At 49.2% G+C, this 23845-nt stretch overlaps 1 protein-coding gene and 1 pseudogene across 1 annotated transcript in view; both read right to left on the bottom strand.

Annotated features, from left to right (window-relative positions):
- SLC2A9 (solute carrier family 2 member 9) overlaps positions 1-23845 on the bottom strand; it is a 75939-nt gene that overhangs the window by 18834 nt on the left and 33260 nt on the right. The window contains 3 exon segments of the mRNA XM_023536623.1: positions 1485-1686; positions 11216-11348; positions 11543-11700. Of these exon segments, the coding sequence (XP_023392391.1) occupies positions 1485-1686; positions 11216-11348; positions 11543-11700 (493 nt within the window).
- LOC111745740 lies at positions 7624-7742 on the bottom strand (annotated as a pseudogene).

The following is a 23845-nucleotide window of genomic DNA, read 5'->3' on the forward strand; positions in this document are numbered from 1 at the left end:
TACAGTTAATAATGCTGCACCGTGCCCTTCAATGTGCGTTAAGAGGGCAGGTCTCATGCTAAGTGTTCTCACAATAACAAAGTACCCGAAAGGCAGGATACTCTGAAGCTGCGATCCCACCGCCGCTGGCTCTGCGGGCAGGCAAGATGTTTCTTCCCCCGTGGCTCATGCTGCAGGATTTACAGATACACCCGAGCAGAATTTCTCAAGTTATGTAGGGCATGCAAATCAGAAAATTACGTCCCAGCGGAGGAGAGAATTCTGTTTAGAAATGTCATGCTTGTCAACCTAAAGGCCTCATTAAATACAGATTCTATATGTGGCTTCTACAACTCCCAGTGTGAGCTTTAAGAAACGGATACATTCTCCCTCCTGCATCCTCAGAGCTGTCCCGAGGTCACACTGCTGACCAGGTCCCTCCTAGTCCCGCTGACTCCCACCCGCCTCAAATAAGTAGCAAGATGATCTCATTTCGGCCCAATGTTTCCGAAAATAGAATCAAGAGTTGTTGAAACGAGGCAGATCCCTAAGGTTGTAACTTTCTGGGCTTATTGCCCCCTCTCCAGACAGAAACTACTCCCCTTTCAGTCACCTCCCCTAACACCCCGGATCCCTCCCTGCTGACTCTTGGGGTGCCAGGCTCACACTCACTCCGTGTAGACGCAGAGGAGGTATTTTATCTGTTCTTTGGAAGGTCCCTTCTCGCTCCCTCTGGGCCCAGTCACACTTCTGAGTTACGTAAATGGCTCCGAGCGCACTGCATGGCAGCTTCCATGCGACCCCTCCCCAACGCACACCTGCCACGGGGCCGGCCAGCCGGCCTGCACGCCTTCGTGGGTGGGGACGTCCCCAGCCCTGGCGGCCACCCCACTGCTTTCCAGAAGCGACAATAAGGGTGATGACCCCAAGTCGGCCTCCCCATTCCTCAAGGTCCTGAATTCTACGTCCCGGAGCCCTCGAAAGAGAAGGGGCACTGGGTCCGTCAGAGGGTTTGGGGGACTTCATGGGGACACCTCTTCCTCCCACCTTCCTGCCCACGCCAGCTCAGGCCTCGAGAAACCTTTTCTTCAAGCCTTAAGATTTTCTCAGGCTAAAGTGGCCAGCTGAAGCCAGCCCAGCCCCAAGTCCTTTCATTTAGATCATCTTAACGTCTCTCACTCATGACTTCCTAATACCCCTTTTATTGAGAAATAGGACTTTTAACTACCTCTAGGGATCAGTAATTTTCACGATGGGCAGCATTTATTAAAGAGTAACTGTGTTAGCTGCTGCACTGAGCACTCTGCATAGATTATTCCATTCAGTATGACGTGGTTTCATCTTACAGATAAGGAACCCGAGGATCAGTTTGCTTGGCTGCCCGACTGCACGGAGCTGGTGGAGGTGACATTGTTGGGACTGGAACCTGGGCCCCCAGCGCCCAAGCTCCGAACCATGCCCCCCACACCCCGTCCGGTTCCTCCGACCATACAGGGATGCTCAACGCATTGAGGCCGCAGAGCTGGTAGCAGGCCATGCTGATGACCATGGTGATGGCCTGCCAGGGGACGAAGGGGGTCCTGAGCAGCTCCAGCACAGACACCAGGCGGATGTTCCTCTGCACGCGGCCCTCGGCCAGGACCTCCTCCACCTCGCGGGACATGTCTGTTTAGCCCAGGAGCGTCTGCACCCAGGGACAAGAGTGGGCTTTCAGCGGAGATCACAGTGATCCTGGGACCCGCCGCCCAGACACGAACCCTGTCAGGGCTAGATCTGGCGGGGACCTTCGAAACCACAGAGTCTCAAGCCCTTGTTTAAAAATAGGATGCGGCGACATGCCCAGGGTCACCTAATCGGCCAGGAGAAGCCAGGAGAGAACAAGGATCTGCCGATCGCCCCACAGCAAAGTGGAGCATGCCCAGGATTCGAGCCCTGTCTCCACCTCTCAGTGGATGAGAATTTTGTGATCACGCCTGCCTCATGCAGCTGCTGTGGTAACTGGATGATCCAGCGCACACGAAACCCCGGCTCGGAGCTTCACACACAGGTCACTCTTTCGATGAATGTCACCGAGCACCACTTGCTTGCCTGGCCCTGTGCTCCCATCCTCATTGGAAGTGTCCAGCTGGAGATCGGACCACCACTTGGCTAGGATGCCTGGGAGTTGATTCTATCACTGGAAGAAATACTGAAGAAATGACCTCCAGGGCCCTTTCTACATGACCTCCCGAAATACAGGAAGAGCTAGTCTTCCCAGGATTCAGACTTGCCCATACGACTTATGCCTCTTCCAGGCCGAACATTGCAAATTTCCAGCCTCAGTGAACCTGTCATTTTTCACGCAGACCTTAACCGCGTAAACCTCCACGGGTAGTGCATGAAGCTGGGCTGACCGATTAGACGCTGGAGGTCATAACGATCAGATCACGGGAGACACTTTCGGAGCATAGATTTAAATATTCAGCGCTGTGACATTCGTCCTCCTACAGGGAGAGGTGGCTATGGTGACAGTCCTGTGGACAGTCCATTCCATTCCAGATACGGTGGGTGTCATCCTTAAAAACGCCGCTCTAAGCCACAGGGCATGCGAAATTACTCTTCTTAAGTAGCAAAAAAAAATTTTAAATAAAAAGGAAGAAAGAAAGAACGAAAAAGCCGTTAAACTTGCTCCAAATTCTCTAAGAAGCAAGCACACGAATGCTCTGGGGTGTTATTTCCAGAAATGTACTAAAAAACGCCGCAAAAAGGCCCCTTTGGAAACCAAGAATTTTATCCTTTTTCTAGCATTTATTAAGGATAAATAGGAGAAGTGGCAGAATGAGTAATGTTTCTGAGTCATGCACTAAACCACAATATTTCTAATCCTTCCTCAAAGTTTAAAGTGGAACATTTGTGTGATAAAGTAATCCTAGAGTTTTAGGGCAGGAAAATATTTCTCTTTCTTCCCTGGTATACATGCTTTCCATATCAAATAAGGATACTTTACAACTGAGTCTTCCCCTTTTTACCTTGGCTACCAGGAAGCTCTCAGCTAAATTAAATGCTTGGATCTTAACAGACTTTCCGGATACAAAAATCTCTCTTCTTTCTCTTAAAAGTTATGATCTTCTTTAATGCATCACTTTAATTTCCTGTCATATATGTGTTCATAAAAAGTTTGTTCTCCTTGCCCCAAACTCCTTATAAGATTCCTGTGACAGGGTTAGGAATAGTGTCTTGTGTGACTAGCATGGCATACATGAAGGTGCGTATGCCTTCAGGAAAGGACTCACTGCTTGGCTGTGAGCAGTGTGGTCAGCCGATGGCGTCCAGCTCTTAGCTCTGCGGGCATCCAGCTCGACTTCGAAGCCCAGGTGCTGCTGGACTTGCATTTTTTTTCACCCAGAGCCCATGAGTAACTACATTCCTTTCCCTCCGATCTTTAGCTGCAGAGAAGAAACAAAGCGTGGGGGACAGTGTCGGGGGCGTCCTGTCGTGGTAAATGGCCACCACCGCTTCTCCTGTCATCGCCATGGACCTCCCTGCTCAGGGCAGGTGCATATGCTAGTGTAAGGCTTATGACACCCCACACCAGAGGCTGAGTCTCGTTCAGAGCCTGGCACGCAGCACCACATTGGATGAACATAACTGGACCCTCCTCCTATTCGCTCACGTCTCGTCTGGAGAAGGGGATCCTCTGGGAGGTGAAGCCTGGATGTGGGTGGGGTTGCTCTTGTTCTCCTTGGCCCTGAGGTTTAAAACCAGGACCAAGTTCAGGAGCTGTGATGTGTCAGACGTCAGTTCGCCACAAGGAAGGACCGTCTGACTGATGTAGTCAAAGGCGGACTGGGCGGTTTCACAAGCAGCGAGTTCCCCACTCCTGGAGGTATGCAAGGGGAGGCTTGCTGACCACCTGTCGGAGGGGCTGTGGGAGGAACCCAGGCATTGAACAGGAAGATGGACAACACGGTCTCTAGCGCAAGGGCGGAAGCCTGGAATATGCAGCCCCTACGGCACTGGGGGAGCACGAGGCCATGGCATCTTGCGGCGGGGAGGAGAGGGACAGACACGTACACCTGTAACTAGCTGTCCTTGGAGAACAAAATGGCCTTAAAATCTTGTCGTCTCTGAGCCTATTTCCAAAAGGCATTTGCTATGGAAAACGAGCCGCCCAGAGTCCACGCTCTTTCGCCTCCGAGTCATCGAAGCAGGTCCTGCGATCTGGCCCAGACCCTCTCCTCGCCTCGGCTCCTTCCCGCGCCCTTGCCCTGGAGAGTAAGAGGCTTCCCACGGCTCACAGCTCATTCTTATTTCCGGCCATGTTCTAATCACGCGCTCCAAAGAACTTGAAAAAGGAAGGGGAATTGGCACTTCCCAATCGGAAGGAAAAAACCTTCTGGGCGGCACGGTCAGCTCCAGGCTGGGAAAGGGAGCCAGGCCTTGTACCAGTTAGGTATTTGTCTTCGTTCACAGGGGAAAGGAGGCGAACATTTATTGTGCACCTACTATGCGCCGGCCTTTGGGCAAGGCGCCTTTCAGACTTTATCACGATCCCCAGTGCTGTTTGGTCCCCCGAGCCTCAGGGAGGTTAGGAAGTGTGCAGGAGACCCCAGGTAGTCAGCGTCCCATCACGATCTGTCTGATCTTTCTTTCCACACGCCTCAGAGAATGAGGGAAAGCAACTGCAGCGCCAGGAAGCTAACAGAACCAAATGCGGTTCATTTCTATTAACCTGCAGCTCTCGAGAGCTCGCCATGTGCCGAGGATGCTCAGGGCACTTCAGCAAGGGGAGAACGAGGCACGGTTTCTACCCAGAAGGCGTTCTCTCGAGTGGGAGACAGGACACAGCTCTCTGCCACTCCGGCGGGCAGTGCTGGATGGCAGGCCTGCAGGACCCTCGCGAACCCCTGCGAGGGCAGTGCTCCAAATGCCATTTAACAGATGGGTAACCGAGGCACAGGGGGATGAAGCGACACGCCCAAGTCATCTGGGGGGCTGGCATTGCCACTCCTGCACTGCTGCATGCCCAGGGGTCCTGCAAGCCTGGCTCAGGATGACATGGACAGGAGGTGGTCACAGACAGCAATCTCCTTGTGTGATGAACTGTCCGACAGTGTAGGTCGCCTTAAGACAAACTCAAAGTTCTCTTCCCCAGCGACGCTCCTGAGATGTCTATTCTTTGCAACGATCGCTTCCGCATGCAATGGGATCAGCAATCGCATTAATACTGTCAGGGTTGAGATCCACAGACATGGCTTATTTTTTCCATTAGTAAATGAATAACTTACTATTGCAAGGTTTACACATTTATTTTATTCTATTGTGGTAAGGACACTTAACATGAGATCTTGCCTCTTAACAAATTTTAAACGCACAAAACAGTACTGCCGGGTAGAGGCACAAAATGGGACAGGCGATCTCTAGAGCTTATTCATCCTGCATAACCGAAACTTTGTTGACAACAACTTCTCGTCTCCCCTCCCACAAGCCCCTGGCGACCACTATTCTACTGGTTGAGTCTCTGAATTTGATTATTTTGGATACTTCATGTGAGATCACATGTCCTTCTGTGACTGGCTTATTTCACTTAGTGTAATGTCCTCAAGGTTCATCAGTGGTGTCACGTTGCAGGATTTCCTTCCTTAAGGCTGAATAATATTCCATTGTATGTGTAGACTACGTTTTCTTTATCCATTCATCCACTGAGGAACATTTTAGGAGGTTTCCACATCTTGGCTGTTGTGAATAGTGCTGCAGTGAACATGAGAGTGCCAATTTCTCTTCAAGATTTTGGTTTCGATTATTTGGGATAAATCCTCAGAAGTGGGACTGCCGTATCCTATGGTAGTTCTATTTTTCATTTTTTAAAGGAACTTTCGTACTGTTTTCTGTGGCGACTGCACCGTTTGGCATTCCCACCAACACTGCCCAAGGGTTCCGATTTCTCGCCACCTTGCCGACACTTGTCTTTCGTGTTTTTGATAATAAATGTGACGTGATGTCTCACTGCGGTTTTGGTTTGCATTCCCCTGATGATTAGTGATGCTGAGTATTTTTTCCACATACCCGTTGGCCATTTGTATGTCTTCTTCGGAGAAATGTCTATCCAAGTCCTTTGCCTCTTTTTAAAGGTTATTAGTTTTGTTTATCTTTTTTTGCAGGAGATCCTCATATATTTTGGAAATTAACCCCTTATCAGATATACGGTTTGTAAATATTTTCACCTATTCCTTAGGTTGCCCACTGGGACACGGTCCCAAATCACCCTTTTAGAATCACTCCTGTATCCCTGGGGTTCGGAGCTGGCAGATTCTTATTAGATTCCACCCACAAGGGGCCCTGGTATGAGACCTAAGGTAAGAGGAAGAAAGACTCTGCTTCTGCTGGAACCTCCGGCACCACGGGAGTCAGGGAGGGGGCTGGAGCAGCAGGGAGAATGGGGGGTGCTCGCATTATGGGGAGTCCTTTAGGGCAGACCTTCGACTCTAGTTTGTGCCTACGCTGGGTCTCCATCTACTTCTGTCCCCACATGGAAAGTCCAGGCAGGTCCAATGGCCTGGACCTCACATCGGGCCACCCCAGGGAATCTGTGCTCTTCTTGGGGGCAAGTGTTGCAATGATTTGGGGAAAGCTTGTATATTTAACTTACCTCTGGCCTGAATTCACTTGAATATGCTTTCTTCATGCTTTAATAAAAACCAGACCCCTGGTAACATACTTTAGCCCCCAGCACGAAAGAATGTAAGTCAACAGTCTCCAACAAGGGCTATTGTTGACGCCAGTTCTGTCCACTTCGCATGTGACCTTGCCACCCGATGTTCCTGGCCATCTCTGGACTGTAGAGCAGCCCTGACTCCAGCTCGGGCCAGACCATCCCTGGATAAGGGGCACTATGGCATTCTGTAAGGCACTAGGCATCTTTAAAAATGTAACGACACGCAGAAAGTGGACTTTAACATGGCTGACAGTTCTCGTGGGGTGGGAGCAGGACAGCCATGGGGGTGTTTGGGAATGACAAATGAAGGCGGTCCCCATTAATGTCAAGGTTTTCATTTCGCTCAGTGGTTGCTGGTAGCGCGTTGCCAGAGCTTACTCAGCCTCACCTCTAAATGCGCATCAAGTGGCTGTGCAAGCATGCCATTTTGAAGGAGCCGTGAGTTATCAGCCTCCAGTGCATCTGAAATGCCTCAGTCTATGGGTACTTCACATGGTGGCAGAGCCCGCCAGTGGCCAAACGCTATTATTCATTCTCCCCTCCCCCTTAAGAGCAGGCTCTGACCTTTCGTGACAACAGCGCACGACAGGACTATATCTCTCAGCCTCACTGGCAGTTAGGAGAGGCTGTGGGGTCAAGTTTGACCAAAGAGACACACACAGCAGCAGTGTGTGAGCCTTCAAGGAGACTTCCTAAAGTGGAAGGGTTCTCACCCTCCTCCTCCTGGCTGGAATGCAGATATGACGGCAGCCACTTTGGACCATGAGGCAGGCAACCTTCTGAGGACGGCAGATGCAGCGATGAAAGGAACCAGGTCCTTGCCACCATGAAGGATCGTAACGGCCTTAGACTGCTTGCCTCAACCTTTCCTTAGGTGAGAGAGAAAGAAACTTGTATTTTGTGTAAGACGCTACTATTGGGGTTTTCTTTTTCTTTTTTTCCTTTTTAAATGCCTACAGCACCTGGTCTTCCTTGGTGGTCTCCCATCCAAGTACTAACCAGGCCCGACTCTGCTTAGCTTCCGAGATCAGATGAGATCGGGCCCGTTCAGGGTAGGTTTTCTATCATAAGGGTGCTGGCCTTAATCCTGCTATGCACACCTTTCTCCTCCAAAACACCAAAAGAACAAATGAACTTCTCCTGATCATGATGCCAATCAAAATTATGATAGCAGCCGATAATGAAGTCCTCTCTTTCTATTCAGGCCAGGGTACTAGCCAGCAACTGGCTTCCAAATGCTACAGAAACATACCCTCTCCCGTCCACAAAACAACAACAACAAAACATATTGGTTTTGGTTTATCTGGGAACTGTGGTCTGAACTCTCTGCCAAGTCCATATGCCTGACTGGGGTTCTGGCATCAAAGATTAACACTAACCATGGAGAAGGGGTGACGGAGCACCACCAGGAAGGTGCATGCAGAGGTGTCATTCCTTCATGCTGACGAGCATCTATCACTTCTTTCTGTTGCCAGTGTCTTTTTCTTGAAGTTATCCTCCTATATTCTTGCAACTCTAGTAGAGATGTCAGTCAAACCTCGCAGCCCTTCGCCCCTACAATCACCAGGCTGGATAGTAACCCGGACTGGCCAATCAGGGAATTCTAACTCCCAGAGCGGTGATTGGCTCAAGGATGGCCACGTGACCCATGAAGGGCCAATTAGAATTCTTTCCTTCAGGGATTGAGATGCATGCGGCATTGGATAGTAACCCAGACTGGTCAATCAGGGAATTCTAATGCCCAGAACAGTGATTGGTTCACGTGACCCATGAAGGGCCAATTAGAATTTTTTCCTTCAGGGATCGAGATGTGTGCAGCGTGCAAGGGAATCTCTCTCCTAAAACAGCATTTAAAGTTGGAGCGGCTCAGGGCAGTCTAGATGCCAATAGGATTTTAGCAGCTTTGAAACTCGAAAGATTACCGTGGTTTTCACGTCCCCTCTGGGACCTCTGTGCCCACTGGGAGATTATCCCCAGCTAGCCTGCTGGAGGGCGAGGCACGTGGAACAGCGCTGAGGCCATCCTAGGCCAGCTAGCTGACCACCAGACACCTGAGCGCGTCCCCTGAGACACCAAGAATTGCGAGGGCAAGCCCTATCGAGATTAAGGGAATGTCACAGCTGGCCCACAGGCTTGGGAACAGGAGCACTATTGTCTCAAGCCAGTGAGATGCCAGGTGGTTTATTACGGCCATGGCCACCTGCTACATGGCCCCTTTCCCGGACTTGCCGACAGGCCAGGCGAGGTGTATGTCCCACAGGGCCGAACAAGGCGCTAGGGAACAGAGTGTGTGTGGTTTATGCTCAGAGGTTCCAGCAACACGTCAAGAGTTCGCATCCCAGCACCACCTTCCAGCTTTAGATCCTCAGTTTTTCTGTCTTAAAATGGGAATGATAATGTGATCTACTTTTCACGATTGTAAGGGTCTAATGATCTAGTATGTGGGATGCTTAGAATGAAGTAGTTCTCAACACAGATGGGCTGTGAGGGAGTGTGTGCACCTCCCTTAAGGAACGTGTCCCCTGCCCAGGTGGCTGGAATGCCATCTAGAATGCCATCCCCAGGCGAGAAGCCCAGCACAGTAAACAGCCATTGTTTGCTAAATGCCTGGGGCGAATTTAGCACTTTTATTAGCACAGGTGTGAGTTTTACTATTCTCTTGCAGCCTGAGGCCAACATCTTTGTTCTTTTTATAAAGTGCACGTGTCATATTTACCATTTTTTATAACTGGCCTTCTCTCTCATTCCCTACTGTGCTATGAAGGAAATCTTTTAAACCTTTTTTCGCTGTCTGGCATTTGCTGACATGCACTGCCCATTCCAACTGTACTTAATCGAAGCGTCTCCCAGGCCTTCCTCCTCAGGATTGCCAGGAGGGTCAAGGGGGCAAATTTTTGGGAATCGGAGCCCCTCAGCCATTTCTCAGCCACACCCTTTTCATCAGCCTCTTTCTCTGAAGCCTGACTTCTGGAAGGTTGTCTTTCCACGGGCCCTGTGCTAAGTCCCCAGGACAATGCCCGCCGATGTCCCTCGGTGCATGAGGGTGGTGGGAGAAAAGTCACCCTCAGGTTCCAGTCCTTCTTCTGTCACCTACGGGCTGTGAGATGGGGTAGGAGTTATTAATCGGGGTCCCCTGTGGGCTTCTGGGAGAAAGAGGGCTCGAGGTCCACCACCCACCAAGCTCCGCAGATTTTGTGTACACGGGCAGTCTGCCGAAGAAAGGTCTGTCATTTCCACCATATATTCAAAGGCCTCTAGAAACCAAAACCAAATAACCACAGCCTCAGGCAAGTCCCTTCACCCCTGTAAGCCTGTTTCTTCATCTGAAAAATTAAGGTAATGATAATATTCTCTCATTTAGCATTATAAAAATTTTGTAGATGAGAAAATGGATCCAAACCACAAACCGCTAGATGAAAAAGGCAATTATGCCGTTGGTTAGTTCAGGAAATACTTGGGTTGTTTGGATTTTAAAAGACGTTGCTCGAATTATATTAAAAAACATATATAATTCTCAACCTTTTCCTCAGACGTGGACATTAGTGAAATTTAGAGGACAGGATATGGATTAAAAAAAAGGACAGAGTTCTCAGCAATAACGACGGCAAATAATACTATATGTATGTATGTGTATGTATGTAAGTATGCATGTGTGTACATATGTGTGTGTATGTATGTGTGTATATATATATATATATATCACCTTATTTAATCCTTACAGCAAGGGAGGTCTGTACCATTCTCTTTGTATAGATGAGGGTTCTGAAGCTCAAGGAGTTAGAATTGCTCAAGGTCAGACCATCAGCTGGGACATGCAGGCAACGCTGACCTCCCGACCCCTTATGCTTAACCACAACGCTGTCCACTGTGTCTTGTTTTATAAAACCGAACGAACGGGAATGTGGTTGTTCACGCTGTGCTGTTCCTCCCAGGGCACAGCAACCTTGGCTGTGGGGGGCTCTGCAGAAACGCCTCTGACTCTGACAGCCGTGCTGTGTATCCGACCCAGCACTTCACCATTCAGCTACCAAAAATGATTCCCAGGCCTTACGTGGGCCTCGTGTTTCTCTCCTAATAGGGGATACGGGATCCCCCTCGCAGGGCCGCTGGGCACGTTCCAGGGGGTCGTGGTGGCGATGTTGGCGCCCACTCTGTGCTTGTAAACCCCCCCACCTCCTTGTATGTGAATGTGAAGACGGCAGAACTGAGCTGAGGCGAGGGGAGGCCACCACACACCCGAACCACTCAGGAGTCTGCGTTTGGTCATCTCTGTGGTGGGACCACCCGTGGAGAGACACTGCCACACAGAAACGAGTGGACCTAGGTCTTATCCTGCCCTGTCCTGGCTTTTCCTGGCTCCCAGTGTGACCCATATCCCTTCCCTGGGATGCCCGCAGCAGGCTGTTGGGGAGTGGAAATAACACGGGGTGTGCTAGGGCACCCGGCACCACGCCTGCGGAGGGATGGCCCGGTCCCCACACGCCCCACCGCAGTGACGCTGTGAAGCCGCCGGAGCCACGGGGCAGAGACGAAGGGTCCTACCTTCCTCGGCTCCCGCCCGGTCATGCTTCTCCAAGAGCAGCTGGCGTGAGCTCTCGGGGAGAAAGGGCAGGCTCACCAGCTGGACCAAGGCGGGGACAGCGATCACTCCAAACAGGTACGGCCAGGTGCTCTCCTGAAGGGAGAGAGGGGGCCGATGAATGGACATGGCCTTCGGTCGTTACACTCGGCTGGGCCCCTGGGCCGAGCAGCCTGGGCTCTCTGCAGAAGGCCCCTCCTTCTGCATCAGTGGGGTCCCCACCAGCAGTGGCTGAGGGAGAGACTGGACACTGTTTAGCACGAGGTTGGGGAACCCTGTGAAGTGGTGACCTGTGGAGTCTTGGAGAAGGAAGGGTTCAGGGAGGCCAAGGGCTGATGGACCCCGTGACTCTTGGGGTATCGTGGCGAGCTTGAGGCGCTCTGCTCCCGCCTCGGTGTGTGGCCTTGGAAAGCACTCTCCAGGCCCCTCGGTAGCTCCTGCTCTTCACCTGTTGGGTGGGGACAGCCATAGGCACCTCTCAGGCTGTGGTGAGAGTGCGAGCAGATCAAGTTCCGACTGTGGGCCCCGGCACACAGTAGGTGTGCAGAGGAAACTGCTTCCCGCTGCCCTGACTCGGTCCTGTCTGGTTGGCTCATCTTTCTCCTGAGCATTTCCACCCTCCTTCCCTGCTGGCATTTGCCTCGGGGGAGGTTTCTAGACATTTTGCCAGGATTCTTGCAATAGCACCTTAACTGTCCCCAAGCCCTCCTGCGCACCCTTCCTTTCCCCTCACAGCCTCCGAGCGATCTTTCTAGAATGTGAAATTAATGTTCAAATTACTTCTCTCCTAAAACCGCCAGCAGCTCCCCTTCGCCCTCAGGATCAAGTCCAAAGCTCTTAGCCTGGGATACAAAGCCCTGTCTCGTGAGAACCCCGCAGACACGGAGCCCTGTCCCGTGAGGACCCCGCAGACACGGAGCCCTGTCTCGTGAGGACCCCGCAGACACGGAGCCCTGTCTCGTGAGGACCCCGCAGACATGGAGCCCTGTCTCGTGAGGACCCCGCAGACACGGAGCCCTGTCCCGTGAGGACCCCGCAGACATGGAGCCCTGCTCTGTGACAGCCCCGCAGACACGGAGCCCTGTCCTGTGACAGCTCCTCTGTGGTTCCAGCTTTGCCACTGGCCAGGCCCCGGCCCTCTGCTCCTTTGCTTCGCCTTTCCGATCCGGAGCCTCCACGTCTGACAGGCTGACTTCATGACATTATGCCTGTCACACTCAGCTTCCCCTCCCAGGAATGCCCCCCCCCCGACCCTATCTACAGACCATCTATTTATCCTTCCGGCTTAGCATGTCTTCCTATGATGACATCCCCACCTGGTACAGAACCCCATCAAAGCACTTGCCACCCTGCATCTCTTTATGGGCGTGTCTCTTCCACTAGATGAAGGTCCTCGGGGCCACGCCCTCACCCCCTGCTGTGCTCTGTATGGCCGGAGCCCAGCACAGGGCACGTGTTCAGCTACTACTTGTCGACTGAGCATATGTTGGGTTAAGATGGATGGCACAGGTAAGTGATGCTGCAGCTAGCAATAGACCCCTCAAATAACACACCCCTGCTTTTAAAGCACTGCACTTTTTTTAATGCTAAAACTTTCCTACCTGGTATCCTATCAAAGGGCTAAAGACCATGAGCGACATTCCTCCATGAGGTCGTCTCATAATTTCCAGTCTACAGAAAAAGAGCCTGAGACCATTTCACAGCCGCACTCAGCTTTGGAGTTAGACCCAAGTTCAAATTCTGGTTCTTCTACTTACTAGCTGTGAGGCCTTGAGCAGATTCTCCCCAGAATCCCCGCTGTCTCAGCTAGAAAAGGAGAACAGCGATTACCATTTACTTCGCAGGCTTTCTGTGAGGTCGACGGAGGTGAATCCTAGCATGGGCCTGGGACCTGGCTGGGAGCCAGTAGACGGTGTGCCCTTTGCCCCTTTGCTGTGGTTCTGAGCCAACGTTAAGGGGCCCATCCCAATCGAGGGGGCGGGGCTGAGGTCAGATCTGCCGCCTCCGAGTCTGTGACTCAGCGTCTGGGTTGAGCGCATGGAACTCACATCTTGGACCTGAGCAGAAAGTCTCGCTCGGCCTGGAAAGGTGTTTCCCTCCCTTCTCACCTGGCTACCTAACTGTCCTCCAGCCCTCAAGATGGACACCTGCTTCTCCAGAACGGCTTCCCCCTCCCTCCCCTCCTGCATCAGGGCTGCTCCGTGCTCCCTCCAGCCTGGGCTTACACGGGCCGTCTGTCTGCCATCCATTCATCCGTCTCTCTGGCAGCAAATCCTGTGCAGGCAGGGGCTTTGTCTGCTCATCCCTGTGAGTCGATTTGAGCAAAATTTGCTGACTGGAATTATATGGACAAGGGAGGTAGAGATTATGGATGTGAGTCCTCCAAGGGGGTCCAGAGGTAGGGAGAGGAGGGCCTGAACTGAACTTGGGGGCATCGGTGGGTGGGAAGGAAGGGGCTGCATGAGATGGGGACTCAGAGGGAGATGGAGAGGACCGGAGGGAGTTGGAAGCCGGCTTAGGGTCACCGGCAGACGCATATTTGGAGAAAGGCTAGGACGTCCTTTTCCAGGGGTCTGCCCCGGCCATTCGGTGCTTCAGGCTGCTCAGCCCCAGAGGCCTCCTCCCAAGGCCACGCTGCCTAAAACAGCCTCCCCCACACCCTCCCCTCCTTCCTGCTCTGCTCACCTCCACAGCCTTCATCAGGACCTGACTTCATGAGGGTAGGGATCCCTGTCTGGTTTCTTCACTGCCAAATAGCGCCTAGAACAGAGCCAGGCACGCAGTAGGCACTCAGTAACTGTCGAAAGAATGCATACACCGGGAACCAACGGACTGGTCCCAAAGGGGGCTTGGACTCCTGCCCGCTGAGGACACTAGAGGGCGCCTGATCACAGGCTGGATCTGGGCGCAGGGCCCCCAAGTGCCTCAAACTTTGTGCCCTGGGCCTCGGGCAGCGACTCCCCATAAAGTGGGAGACGCAGGTACGGTGGCCAGCATGCACCTTGCCCAGACTGGAGCTAAACGGAGCGAGGATTTCAGGAGCGAGCCCTCCGTGCAAGGTCTTGTCCTAAGAACTGTACATGTATCGCTCTGTCTAATTCTCATGGCGACTCAGTGAGCTATACCCACTTATCCCCATTTTACTAACGAGCACACCTACCAAGGCACAGAGAGGTTAAGGAAGCTGCCCAAGGTCACAGAACTCGCAGGTAGCAGTGTGAGGACCCAAACCCAGGCCTGGGTCCCAGGGTCCCTGCTCTGAATCACTCTCCCAGGAGCTCTCAAACGCAGGTAGGCCTCAGACTCACCTGGGGGGTGGGGGTGGGGCCTTGTGAAAACACAGATCGCTGAGCTGTATACCCCAGAGTTTCAGATTCCGAGGGGACTGGTCAGGGCAGGGACCACACTGCGGACCCTGCATGGCAGCACGCTGACCACAGTGGTGAGTGGTCACTAGACAAACCCTAGGGATCGCGATTCCCCAGACGCCAGCTCCAGCGCCTGACAAATGGCAGAGCCTGTCCCACGCAGAACGTTGTTAGAGAGGAACCGTGGATCGTAGCTGACCCAGGAAGCTAACAGGATCCTTACTGCCCCGTCCGAAAAGCCTGAATTATCTAAAAGAGGAGACCCAGAGCTCCGAAGGTCACCTGAAGGAGTCTGGACATCAACCTGTGAGGAATTCTGAAGTGGCTGACGGAATGCGGAGGTGACGGTCTCTAATTTTCTTATGTCCTGGTTCCCTTCAAAGGGGAGTCATTGTGTGGCAGCTCCCGATGCCTCTGAGAGTCTTCTCCAGCCACGGAAGCCATGTGGTCGTGCCCCGGAATGACACTCCATTTCCAGGAGGAAAGGTGTCACTTCTAAGTGACAGGACAATGAGGACGAGTTTCATCAGGCGAGGGTGTCATTGGGCCGTCTGGGGCTTGAAACCATGTTAACGTAGGTGAGTAAGTTTATTCTTCTCTTCTTAGAAAAATCAAGCGTTCTTCTCTTCCTGGGTCTGAATGAAGTCCAGAGAGTTCTAGAAGAAAAGCTCATAGAAAATAAGTGCTTTCATGTACTCAGGGGCTGGGGCCACATGGGAAAAACAGGAAACTGAAAAGGACTGCTTCTCCTGATCTTCTGCACCCACACTGAGAGCTTTGGGGGTGCCTCCCTATGCTCCCCCCAAACGAGTCAGGCCTCTGGTCCCACTGCTAAGAGGTCACGGGCTTCAAAGTCAGGAAGATCAGGCCACAGCCTTGCGGTGGTCACTGGGTAAGTGTTAACCCTCTCTGAGACTGAGCTTTTATCTGTAAAATGGGAATTAATGATACTCGTTTCCAAGAACTGCTACGCGAGTTACGTGAGACCCTGGCTGAATCCACTTTAGCTCCAGCTGCAGGCACTGCTCCAAACGCTTGACACAGATTTCCTTCTTGAAGCTTTACCAAAACCCCATGAAACAGGTGCCATTGTAAGAGAGGTTCGGTGACTTATTCAAAGTCCCACAGCACGAGGCGGGTGACGCTGAGATGCAGAGCTGGTGCCAGGACCCACGATGCCGCAGGGCAGGCACTGCTCGGTGCCCTTCCCTTCGGACTTCCTTCCTCTATTACGGAATCACATTTTCTTACCCGTTTTTAATCCCCTGGGGGATCTTTCTGGTATGAGAGCCTTTGTATTTTGTAGCTTAACGATTTTTGTGGTGCAATGACGTTCGTTTCGTAATGACAGGTGTGCGTGTTTCGATGTGCTGAGATCGAGCTCCGTCCTTACGCGAACACGGAACGTTTATAAAAGTCGATCACAAACGGGACACAGAGTAACTTTAAGTCGGTCCCCAGAGAAGAACTTCGTGGGTTACTTTCTCTTTATACCACAAAACTTAACTGTCAGTGAGTGACAATGACGAGGTCACGTCTACTTGAAAAATGAAAACACTATTATAAACAATTTCTTGTTCCGAATACGGAATCAAAATGACACACTATTAAGAAAACAACATTGAGAGAGGGGCATAGTAGAGTTTCGAGAACGTTGGCAAAACTATGTTCAAAGGAAAAGTATGTATGAATAACAGTGCCAAAGCAGAAAGTAATAAAACTAGAAAGCAATAAAATGGATCCAGAGTTTAGTCTTGCAGATAACGAAATTAGAGGCCACCCTCTAGAAATTTTATTTTTAAAAAAGAGAGAGGAAAATCAAATAAAATTAAATCGAGAGAGAAGATATTCAGAATAGACATGGAGGACACAAAATTTATATAGTTGTGCAAATATATGCAAATATATGCATATGTGCAAATATATGTGCAAATATATTTGTGCAAATATATGTATATTTGCACATATGTTTGAACGTTTCGATGAAATAAGTGACTTTGTTGAAAAGGTAGAAATTAACAAAATTGACTCAACAGAAAATAGATTAGATTGTAAATTAAAGAAGAAACTGATAAAATTTCCTCAAAGAATTTCTTCCTGAAAAGACTAGGTTGAGATGGTTTTATTAGTGAGGTCTTCTGATACTTCAATTCCCAACTAATATCATATACTGTGCTCTAGATTAGAACAAGTAAAAGATGATAAGAGATAACAATATGGGTTGAATATTAAAACTCTAAACAAATCTGCTTATATCTTATGGATATAAGCATATAAATTCTAAACAAGATACTAATGAATCAAATTTAACAACATATAAAGAAAATATCCCACAATGACTAAGAAAGATGTACTCCGACATATAAGGATGGTTTAATAAAAAACATTCCAATAGTATAACATATCCAACAATTGTCAAGAATAAAGAGTGTCAATAGCTTAATAAAAATCAGAAGATATTTTACACATTGCTGATAGTCTACAAAAACTAAGATGAGATAGATAATTCCTTACCAAGATATATAATATCCATTTCGAGTGAATAAAAATTAACATACTTAATCGTGAAATGCAATAGGTGCCTCTGAGACATTGGGAAAAAAACGAAGACACCTATGACAGCCAACATTGTTCACATAGGCTGGCCGATGAAATAAGGCATGACTGCCAGGAAAAAGAAAGGAGCGATATAACTGTGAGAAAGGAGACAAAATCATCACCTTCTCAGACGCTATCAATAATCATTCATTTGACTTGCTTAGGTAAACAAACAAATAAACAAATGAAAACCATTAGAAAGCTAAAGGGAGTTCCAGACTAACATAGATATGATCATAGCTTTCCCATATTTTGTTACCAGCCAGTTAGAAAACGTCTTTGAAAAAGAATTCCAATAGCAGCAATGAGATAGAAACTACCTAAGTAATTAATAAAAGAACTACATTTTCTATTTCTCGTTTAGAAATACGACAGCAATAAGAACTCCTGAGTGATACAGAAGAAAATCTTGGCGAAGAGGGAAGCATGCCACGTTTTCAGTGGAAAGAATGAGTTTTGAAAAACCGTCTCCACTGGGTTCAAATCAGTAAATCACTTTAACACACCAGCAATAAAAACGTCGATGACATTTTTGTTCGTGTTGGAAAATGAGGAAATCGTTTTAAAGTTCCCACAGGAGAATAAACAAGTGGCCGTTTCTGACACAATTTCAAAAAAAATGAAGACTGCTGGGGACAGTATTGAGCATTTAATGAAGTGATCATAATGACAACAGCGTACTGTGGGCACTAGAATAGAAACAGAAAAGGAACAAAGCAGAAATTCACGCATGTTACGAATTTAACGTGTGGTGAGGAACCTCTAAGATCGGTAGGAGAAATGTTGTTCCTCCTATTACGAGTAGTTTGGGAAAAAGTGGAAAGGGAGGTGGGAAAAAAAGATGAATTTCAATACTTTATGTCACATTCTAAAATAACTCAAATGATTTTAAGAATTAAGTGTACAAACGGATACCGTAAACAACTCGCAAATAAGTACGGATAAAGACTCATCTTATTCCTGAGAGGGAAAGAAATTTCTAACCTAAAGACTAATGGCAGAAGTCTCAAGAGAAAAGAAAGATTTTGCTATATAAAAACATATTTTTTTTATAATCCACACATCGACTATAAAAAAGAAAATAAAGTAAAAAGAAAAGCCATAAAATATTTGCCACAATACCGTATATCAAAGAGTTGATATCCTTAATAGCAAAAGAGATTGAAAAATTACTAAGAGAATCGTTAATGTTCCAATAGACACATAAGCCAGGTACGCGAATAGACAGACCATTTACAGAAGGAATGTCTGAAAACTGACCAATAGATGCCCACGTTCTAATCCTTGAATCCATGAATATTGATTGATGTGGCAAAAAAATGATTTTGCATTTGAGGATCTCCAGATGGGAGATTATCTGGATGATCGGTACGGGCCCTACCTGCAACCACAGGTGTTCCTATAAGAGGGAGACACAGGGAAATCTGACCACAGAGAGAAGAGGCGGAGGCACTGTGACCACAGAGGCAGAGATTGGAGTGATGTGGCCACGAGTCAAGGAATGCTGGCAGCCACCAGAAGCTGGAAGAGGCATGGATCAGATTCCCCTCTGGGGCCTCTGGAGGGACCCCGGACCTTCGGACACCTTGATTTTGTCCCAGTGAGACTGGCTTTGAACTTGCGGCCTCCAGGAACGAGAGAGATGAAACTTTAGTCTGTCGTGGTGATTTGTGACAGCACCAGCAGGAAATGTATATACTTGTGAAATATCCAATCTCACTAATATGCAGAGAAATTTTTTTAAATGTCATAATGTAGTACCATACTATTTTGTACCTATGAAATATCAAAGAGTTATTTAAATGCCTATGGATGACAAAGGTATAGTGACACATAGCTCTCAAACACAGCTGGTGGGAAAGTAAATTGAAGCAGCCTCTCGGGAGAAAAATTTGATAGTTTGTATAAAAGCCTTAAATAAATTCATATTCTTGGACCTGCTGTTTCTATTTCTTGGATGCTGAGAGATTTGAATAATAATTTACGTAGAAGACTGTTCAACCCAAGTTTGTAATTTGCAGGGTTTCAATAATAAATGCTGGGAACATTTCAAATGTCCAGCAAATAAAAGAATGATAAAAAGAAAGGTGAAACAAATTATGGCAACTGATAAAATAGACTATTGCACGATTATGACATTACCATGGCAAATAATTTTTGACTTGTTCGCAATATAATGCTGCAAAATAATCAGCATACAGAGTTATAAATGGAATGAACCAAATCCTTCATTTGTGTGTGTGTGTGTGCATAAGTTTATGCACAAAAAAGAATAAAAAAGAAATTTTAAAAACTGTGAAAGTGTTTATCCAGAAATGGTGAGATTCAGAAATGTTAGTGTTTTTATTTCCCAAATTCTTCCATATTATGTATAACAGCAGCACAATGGATGCGTGATAATCACAAAAATCAAACAAGTAAGTAAACAGAAAGGCGTTCAGAGATATACAAAGGAGATATTTGTTTCAGTGACCGAAAATTCAGAAACAGCAAAGGCATTCAGTAACGGATGATAGTTACGGTGCACCTTTGTGATGCACTGTGATGCTAACACTGTTTTTTTTAAATGTATTTATGAAGACTCTTTAATGACACGGAGAAATGATTCTGATATGATGGTAAGTGATTTTTTTAAAAAGCAGAACCCACAGCTAAGCACGGCATTGTTTCTATTACCTAAAGATGGGCAGAGACGTAGAAAGAAACAGACTGAAATACTGAAAGTGGCTGCCCTCGTCCCACCCCTAAAAACACATGGCAGAATTTCAGGTGGCTGTGCTTCCTCTTTATAGTTTCTAAACGTCCTAAGCTGAGCACTAAATATTTCTATAAAGGAACACAACGGACGTAAGTCATATGTGAAGTGTGTCCCCATCGCAACAGTGACAAACTCTGAGCGCCCACTCGTTTCCTGGGCCCCATGCGTCACCCAGGCCGGGTGTCCTCCCAGGCACATGAAATCCTTCATTCACGGCCCCACGCTGTCCCCGTGTCTTCTCACACTTCTGCCCACAATGTTCATCTAAGTTCCTTTCTCCTTCATCATCGCCGGAGGAAAAACTAATTAATATGCTTTTTAAGCATCCTTTGGAAGCATGAAATGTCACATAAATGTTCCGTCTCCACAATGTCTGCAGCGTGTCTTTGATTAAATTCACGGCACCAGCATTCATGTCTACGTTTACTTCCCTCCCTCATCTATTCTAAAGCTTTCTCGCTTCTTCCTCCGGCCTCTGCATTTCAAAGCAATGGCCGGGACGGAAGTACGGTTTTCCTCTTTATTTTTTTAACAAGCTCAGTTGTCTCCGCCTTTGAAGGTAAATGAGAAATAAGATTAATACAGAGAAAACAAAATTCTGATGCTTAGTGAAATAACTGGACCTCACTTGGCCAGAATGTCACAAATCCCCAGAGATGGATGAAAACTTCCCATTTGATGTTCTTTCCTGGACCAGAACCCTAATAGCCTGCAGCATGGATTTGAAAAACAGACACTGAGTTACTCACACATCCTCTTAACGGCTCCAACTATCAGGAAAAATCTAATCCGATGGGGAAAGACAGAGTCCTGGGACCAGGCGCCCCTTCTCAGCTGGCTCAGGTCAGAAGGAGGGTGAGGTCACTGTGCCCCTTCGGCCGGCATCGTGTGTCTGAGTCCCACTATTGCAGGGAGAGAATCTTGAATCCGCTCTGAGATTTGGGTGGTTTATTTCAGTGACCTCATTTCCTGCAAAGCTGCTTATCTCCAGGGCTCCCTATCTTGGCGTTTGGTACCCCGTTCTACCTGGTTGAGTTGTCCTTGGCTCCTCCTCCCGCAGACGCCACACCCCATCACTCACTAAGCAGTCTCATCTACCTGTCTGCGCGCCCACCGCCATCACCCTCATCTGTGTTCCTAGCATCTCCCCACTGGACCGGCACAATCTCCCCGGGCTTGGCTGGCATCCAATCCTCTCTCCACAGCTCGAAGCTGAGGCTCCAGCATCCAACTCAGTGATCAGCAAGTGTGCTGAACGGAAGACAGATTAAAGAGAGAAGACAGAGGTTCGAGAAAGGCCTGGCACCTGTTACGGTCCCCCTGAAATTCACCTGTTAAAATCCTGACCCTCGAGTTTTACGGTATTAAGAGGTGAAGCCTTTGGGAGGTGGTCAGGTCATGAGGGTGGAACCCTCGTGAGTGGAATCAGTGACCTTATGAGAGGAGACATGGGAGACTTAATCTCTCCCCCCGTCCCCCATGTGAGGACACGGCAAGAAGGTGATCGTCTCTAAGGCAGAAAGCGGGTCCTCACCAGAACCCCACCATGCTGCACCCCGATCTCTGACTCAGTCTCCAGAACTGTGAGGAATAAATGTCTGTTGTTTATAAGCCACTCTCTCTGTGGGATTTGTTACAGGGGCCTGAATGGAGCAGGACAGGACCCAGTCAGAAGAAATGACCCCATATTGATTTACGAAAGAAAACTTCGATCAGTGATGAGCAGTTGGAAATGGCCTCAAAAAGGAAAAGGCTCAGTCCCCATTGAGGCAGATATTTGTCTGCTTTTTTTTTTTTTTTACCCCTGGAGCACGACAGTGCTCACTGACTTCGAAACACATTTTTGTGTTAAAAGAGTTAAGGCTGTAATTGCTGTCTTGCTTTATTGTCACACGCAGAATGCTTACTTTTAGAATTTCAAAATATCTTTAAAAACAAAAAGCAAAAGAGTCTCTCTGGTGTGCAACCTCCCTTCGGTAAGGAGCCGTCTCCAGCGCTCGCATTAATTGTAGAAATCGTCACGCCCGTGACAATTGTAAAGGCAAAATGCGAGTTGTTTTGGCAGAAGATAAAAACAAATTGTAGCCGTAAGAACCCAAAAGGGTCGATAATACCGGACAAGAAGCAGATGTCGCTGAGGTGACCTGGATCAGCTGAGATATAAAAAGTCGCACACAGGGCTACGGAACCGTATGCTCTAGAATGATCAGGATGGTAAACCTCATGTTAGGTACAATTCACCACAGTAAAAGCAGTCAGCAGAGCATTCCGGAAACAACGTACAGAATAAATGCCAACCAGCTCCCACAACCCTATCATCATGCGGCCACCATGCTCGATCTCTCAGCTCAGAAAACCTTTCCTGAACGAGGCAGGAGGTGGCTCTAGGGTTAGTAAGACTCAGGCACCCCTTACCTAAGCCGTCACGGCGATACTGTGACTTATAGTAAGAAACATGTATTTGGTCCTTCTGCCCCCGTCCCCCGGCATGGAGCTCCGAAGCCCCTGGGATTTCCTCAGTGATAAGGTGTCTTGATAGTTATAACGAACCCCTTTCAATCACATCTGAGCTTAGTCAATGAGGTGACTTTTGGACCTAAGGATGGGATTTGGTTGCTAAAGGAACCAGTCAGGTGGTTAGAGGGTTAGAACTTCCGGCCCTACCCCTGAAATCCAGGGATGGGGAGAGCTGTCTCCGGCCCCAATGGCCATAATTTAATCAACCATGACTATGTAATGAAACCTCCATAAAACCCCTAAAGGACGAGATTTGGGGAGCTTCTGGGTTGGCGGACACACGGAGGAGCTGGGGGAGCCGTCCACCTGGAGAGGGCAGGGAAGGTCCACGCCTGTCCCCAAACACCTTGTCCCGTGCACCTGTCACCCGTCTTTCCTGTCACGTCCTTTCATACTAAACCAGTGATCTGGGAAGTATACTGGCATCCTGAGCTCTGTGAGCCAGTCCAGCAAATGACTTGAACCCAAGAAGGTTTCGCCACTGGCCTCTGACGCGGAGCTGGCCTTGTAGGACGCAGCCCTTCGCCTGTGCGATCTGATGCTACGTCCAGGTAGACTGTCAGAACCGAGCTGAACTGGACGGCACCCGGCTGGTGTCAGAGGCTCGCTCGATGTGGGGAAAGAACCCACGCGTCGGAAGCGGTGTCAGATTCGTCCCCACACTCCCAGAGGAGCCGGCATGTCCCATACCCCACCTCTCTCGACTTCCATTTCCTTGGCTGTGAGACGAGCTGCCCACGCCGGAGCCGTGTGGATGCGAGCGGATGACAAGTGCGTACGTTACGTAAGCTCTCTACGACGTGCACGGCTGTTAGGTTCGGCTCATTTCACGGCGACCTCCTCCTGCCCCCGCCTGCTGGCCCGGCCCACAGGGCAGGGGCGCATCAGCTGTGCAGGGGTGTGTCCGCTGCGCCCTGCTCAAGAGCCATCATCTCCGCTTCCATCTCCTGGCTCCTTCCCGGCCTTCTCGTGTAAGGGAGAAGGGGCTGACTGTGATCTTGCGGGGCATCTGAGCCGTTTTCCTTCCCTCATCCTTGTCCCTACTCAGGCAGTGAATCTGCCCCTCGTCCCCACCCTGAGGCCACCGCCCCAGCCCCCTCCTCCTCCCCAGGCCGAGCACCAGTAGCCGCAGCCTCCCGAGGGTCTCTCTCCTCCCTTCCCACCCGAAAGCATACCCGCCCCTCAAAGCTACCTTCTACCTCAGATCTGGCCTTGTCGCTTCCCTGTTCTAGTGCCACCTGGGGCTCCCTAGATCCCCAAAACAATGTCTCCCGCGGGGCGGTAAACAGGCGCCTCACCTCACCCTCCCCACACATGCTCCTCCCTCAGCCCCCAAGCCACTCCCGACTCCC

Source organism: Pteropus vampyrus, unplaced genomic scaffold (genome assembly GCF_000151845.1).
Source record: "Pteropus vampyrus isolate Shadow unplaced genomic scaffold, Pvam_2.0 Scaffold163, whole genome shotgun sequence".
Classification (NCBI taxonomy): Eukaryota; Metazoa; Chordata; class Mammalia; order Chiroptera; family Pteropodidae; genus Pteropus; species Pteropus vampyrus.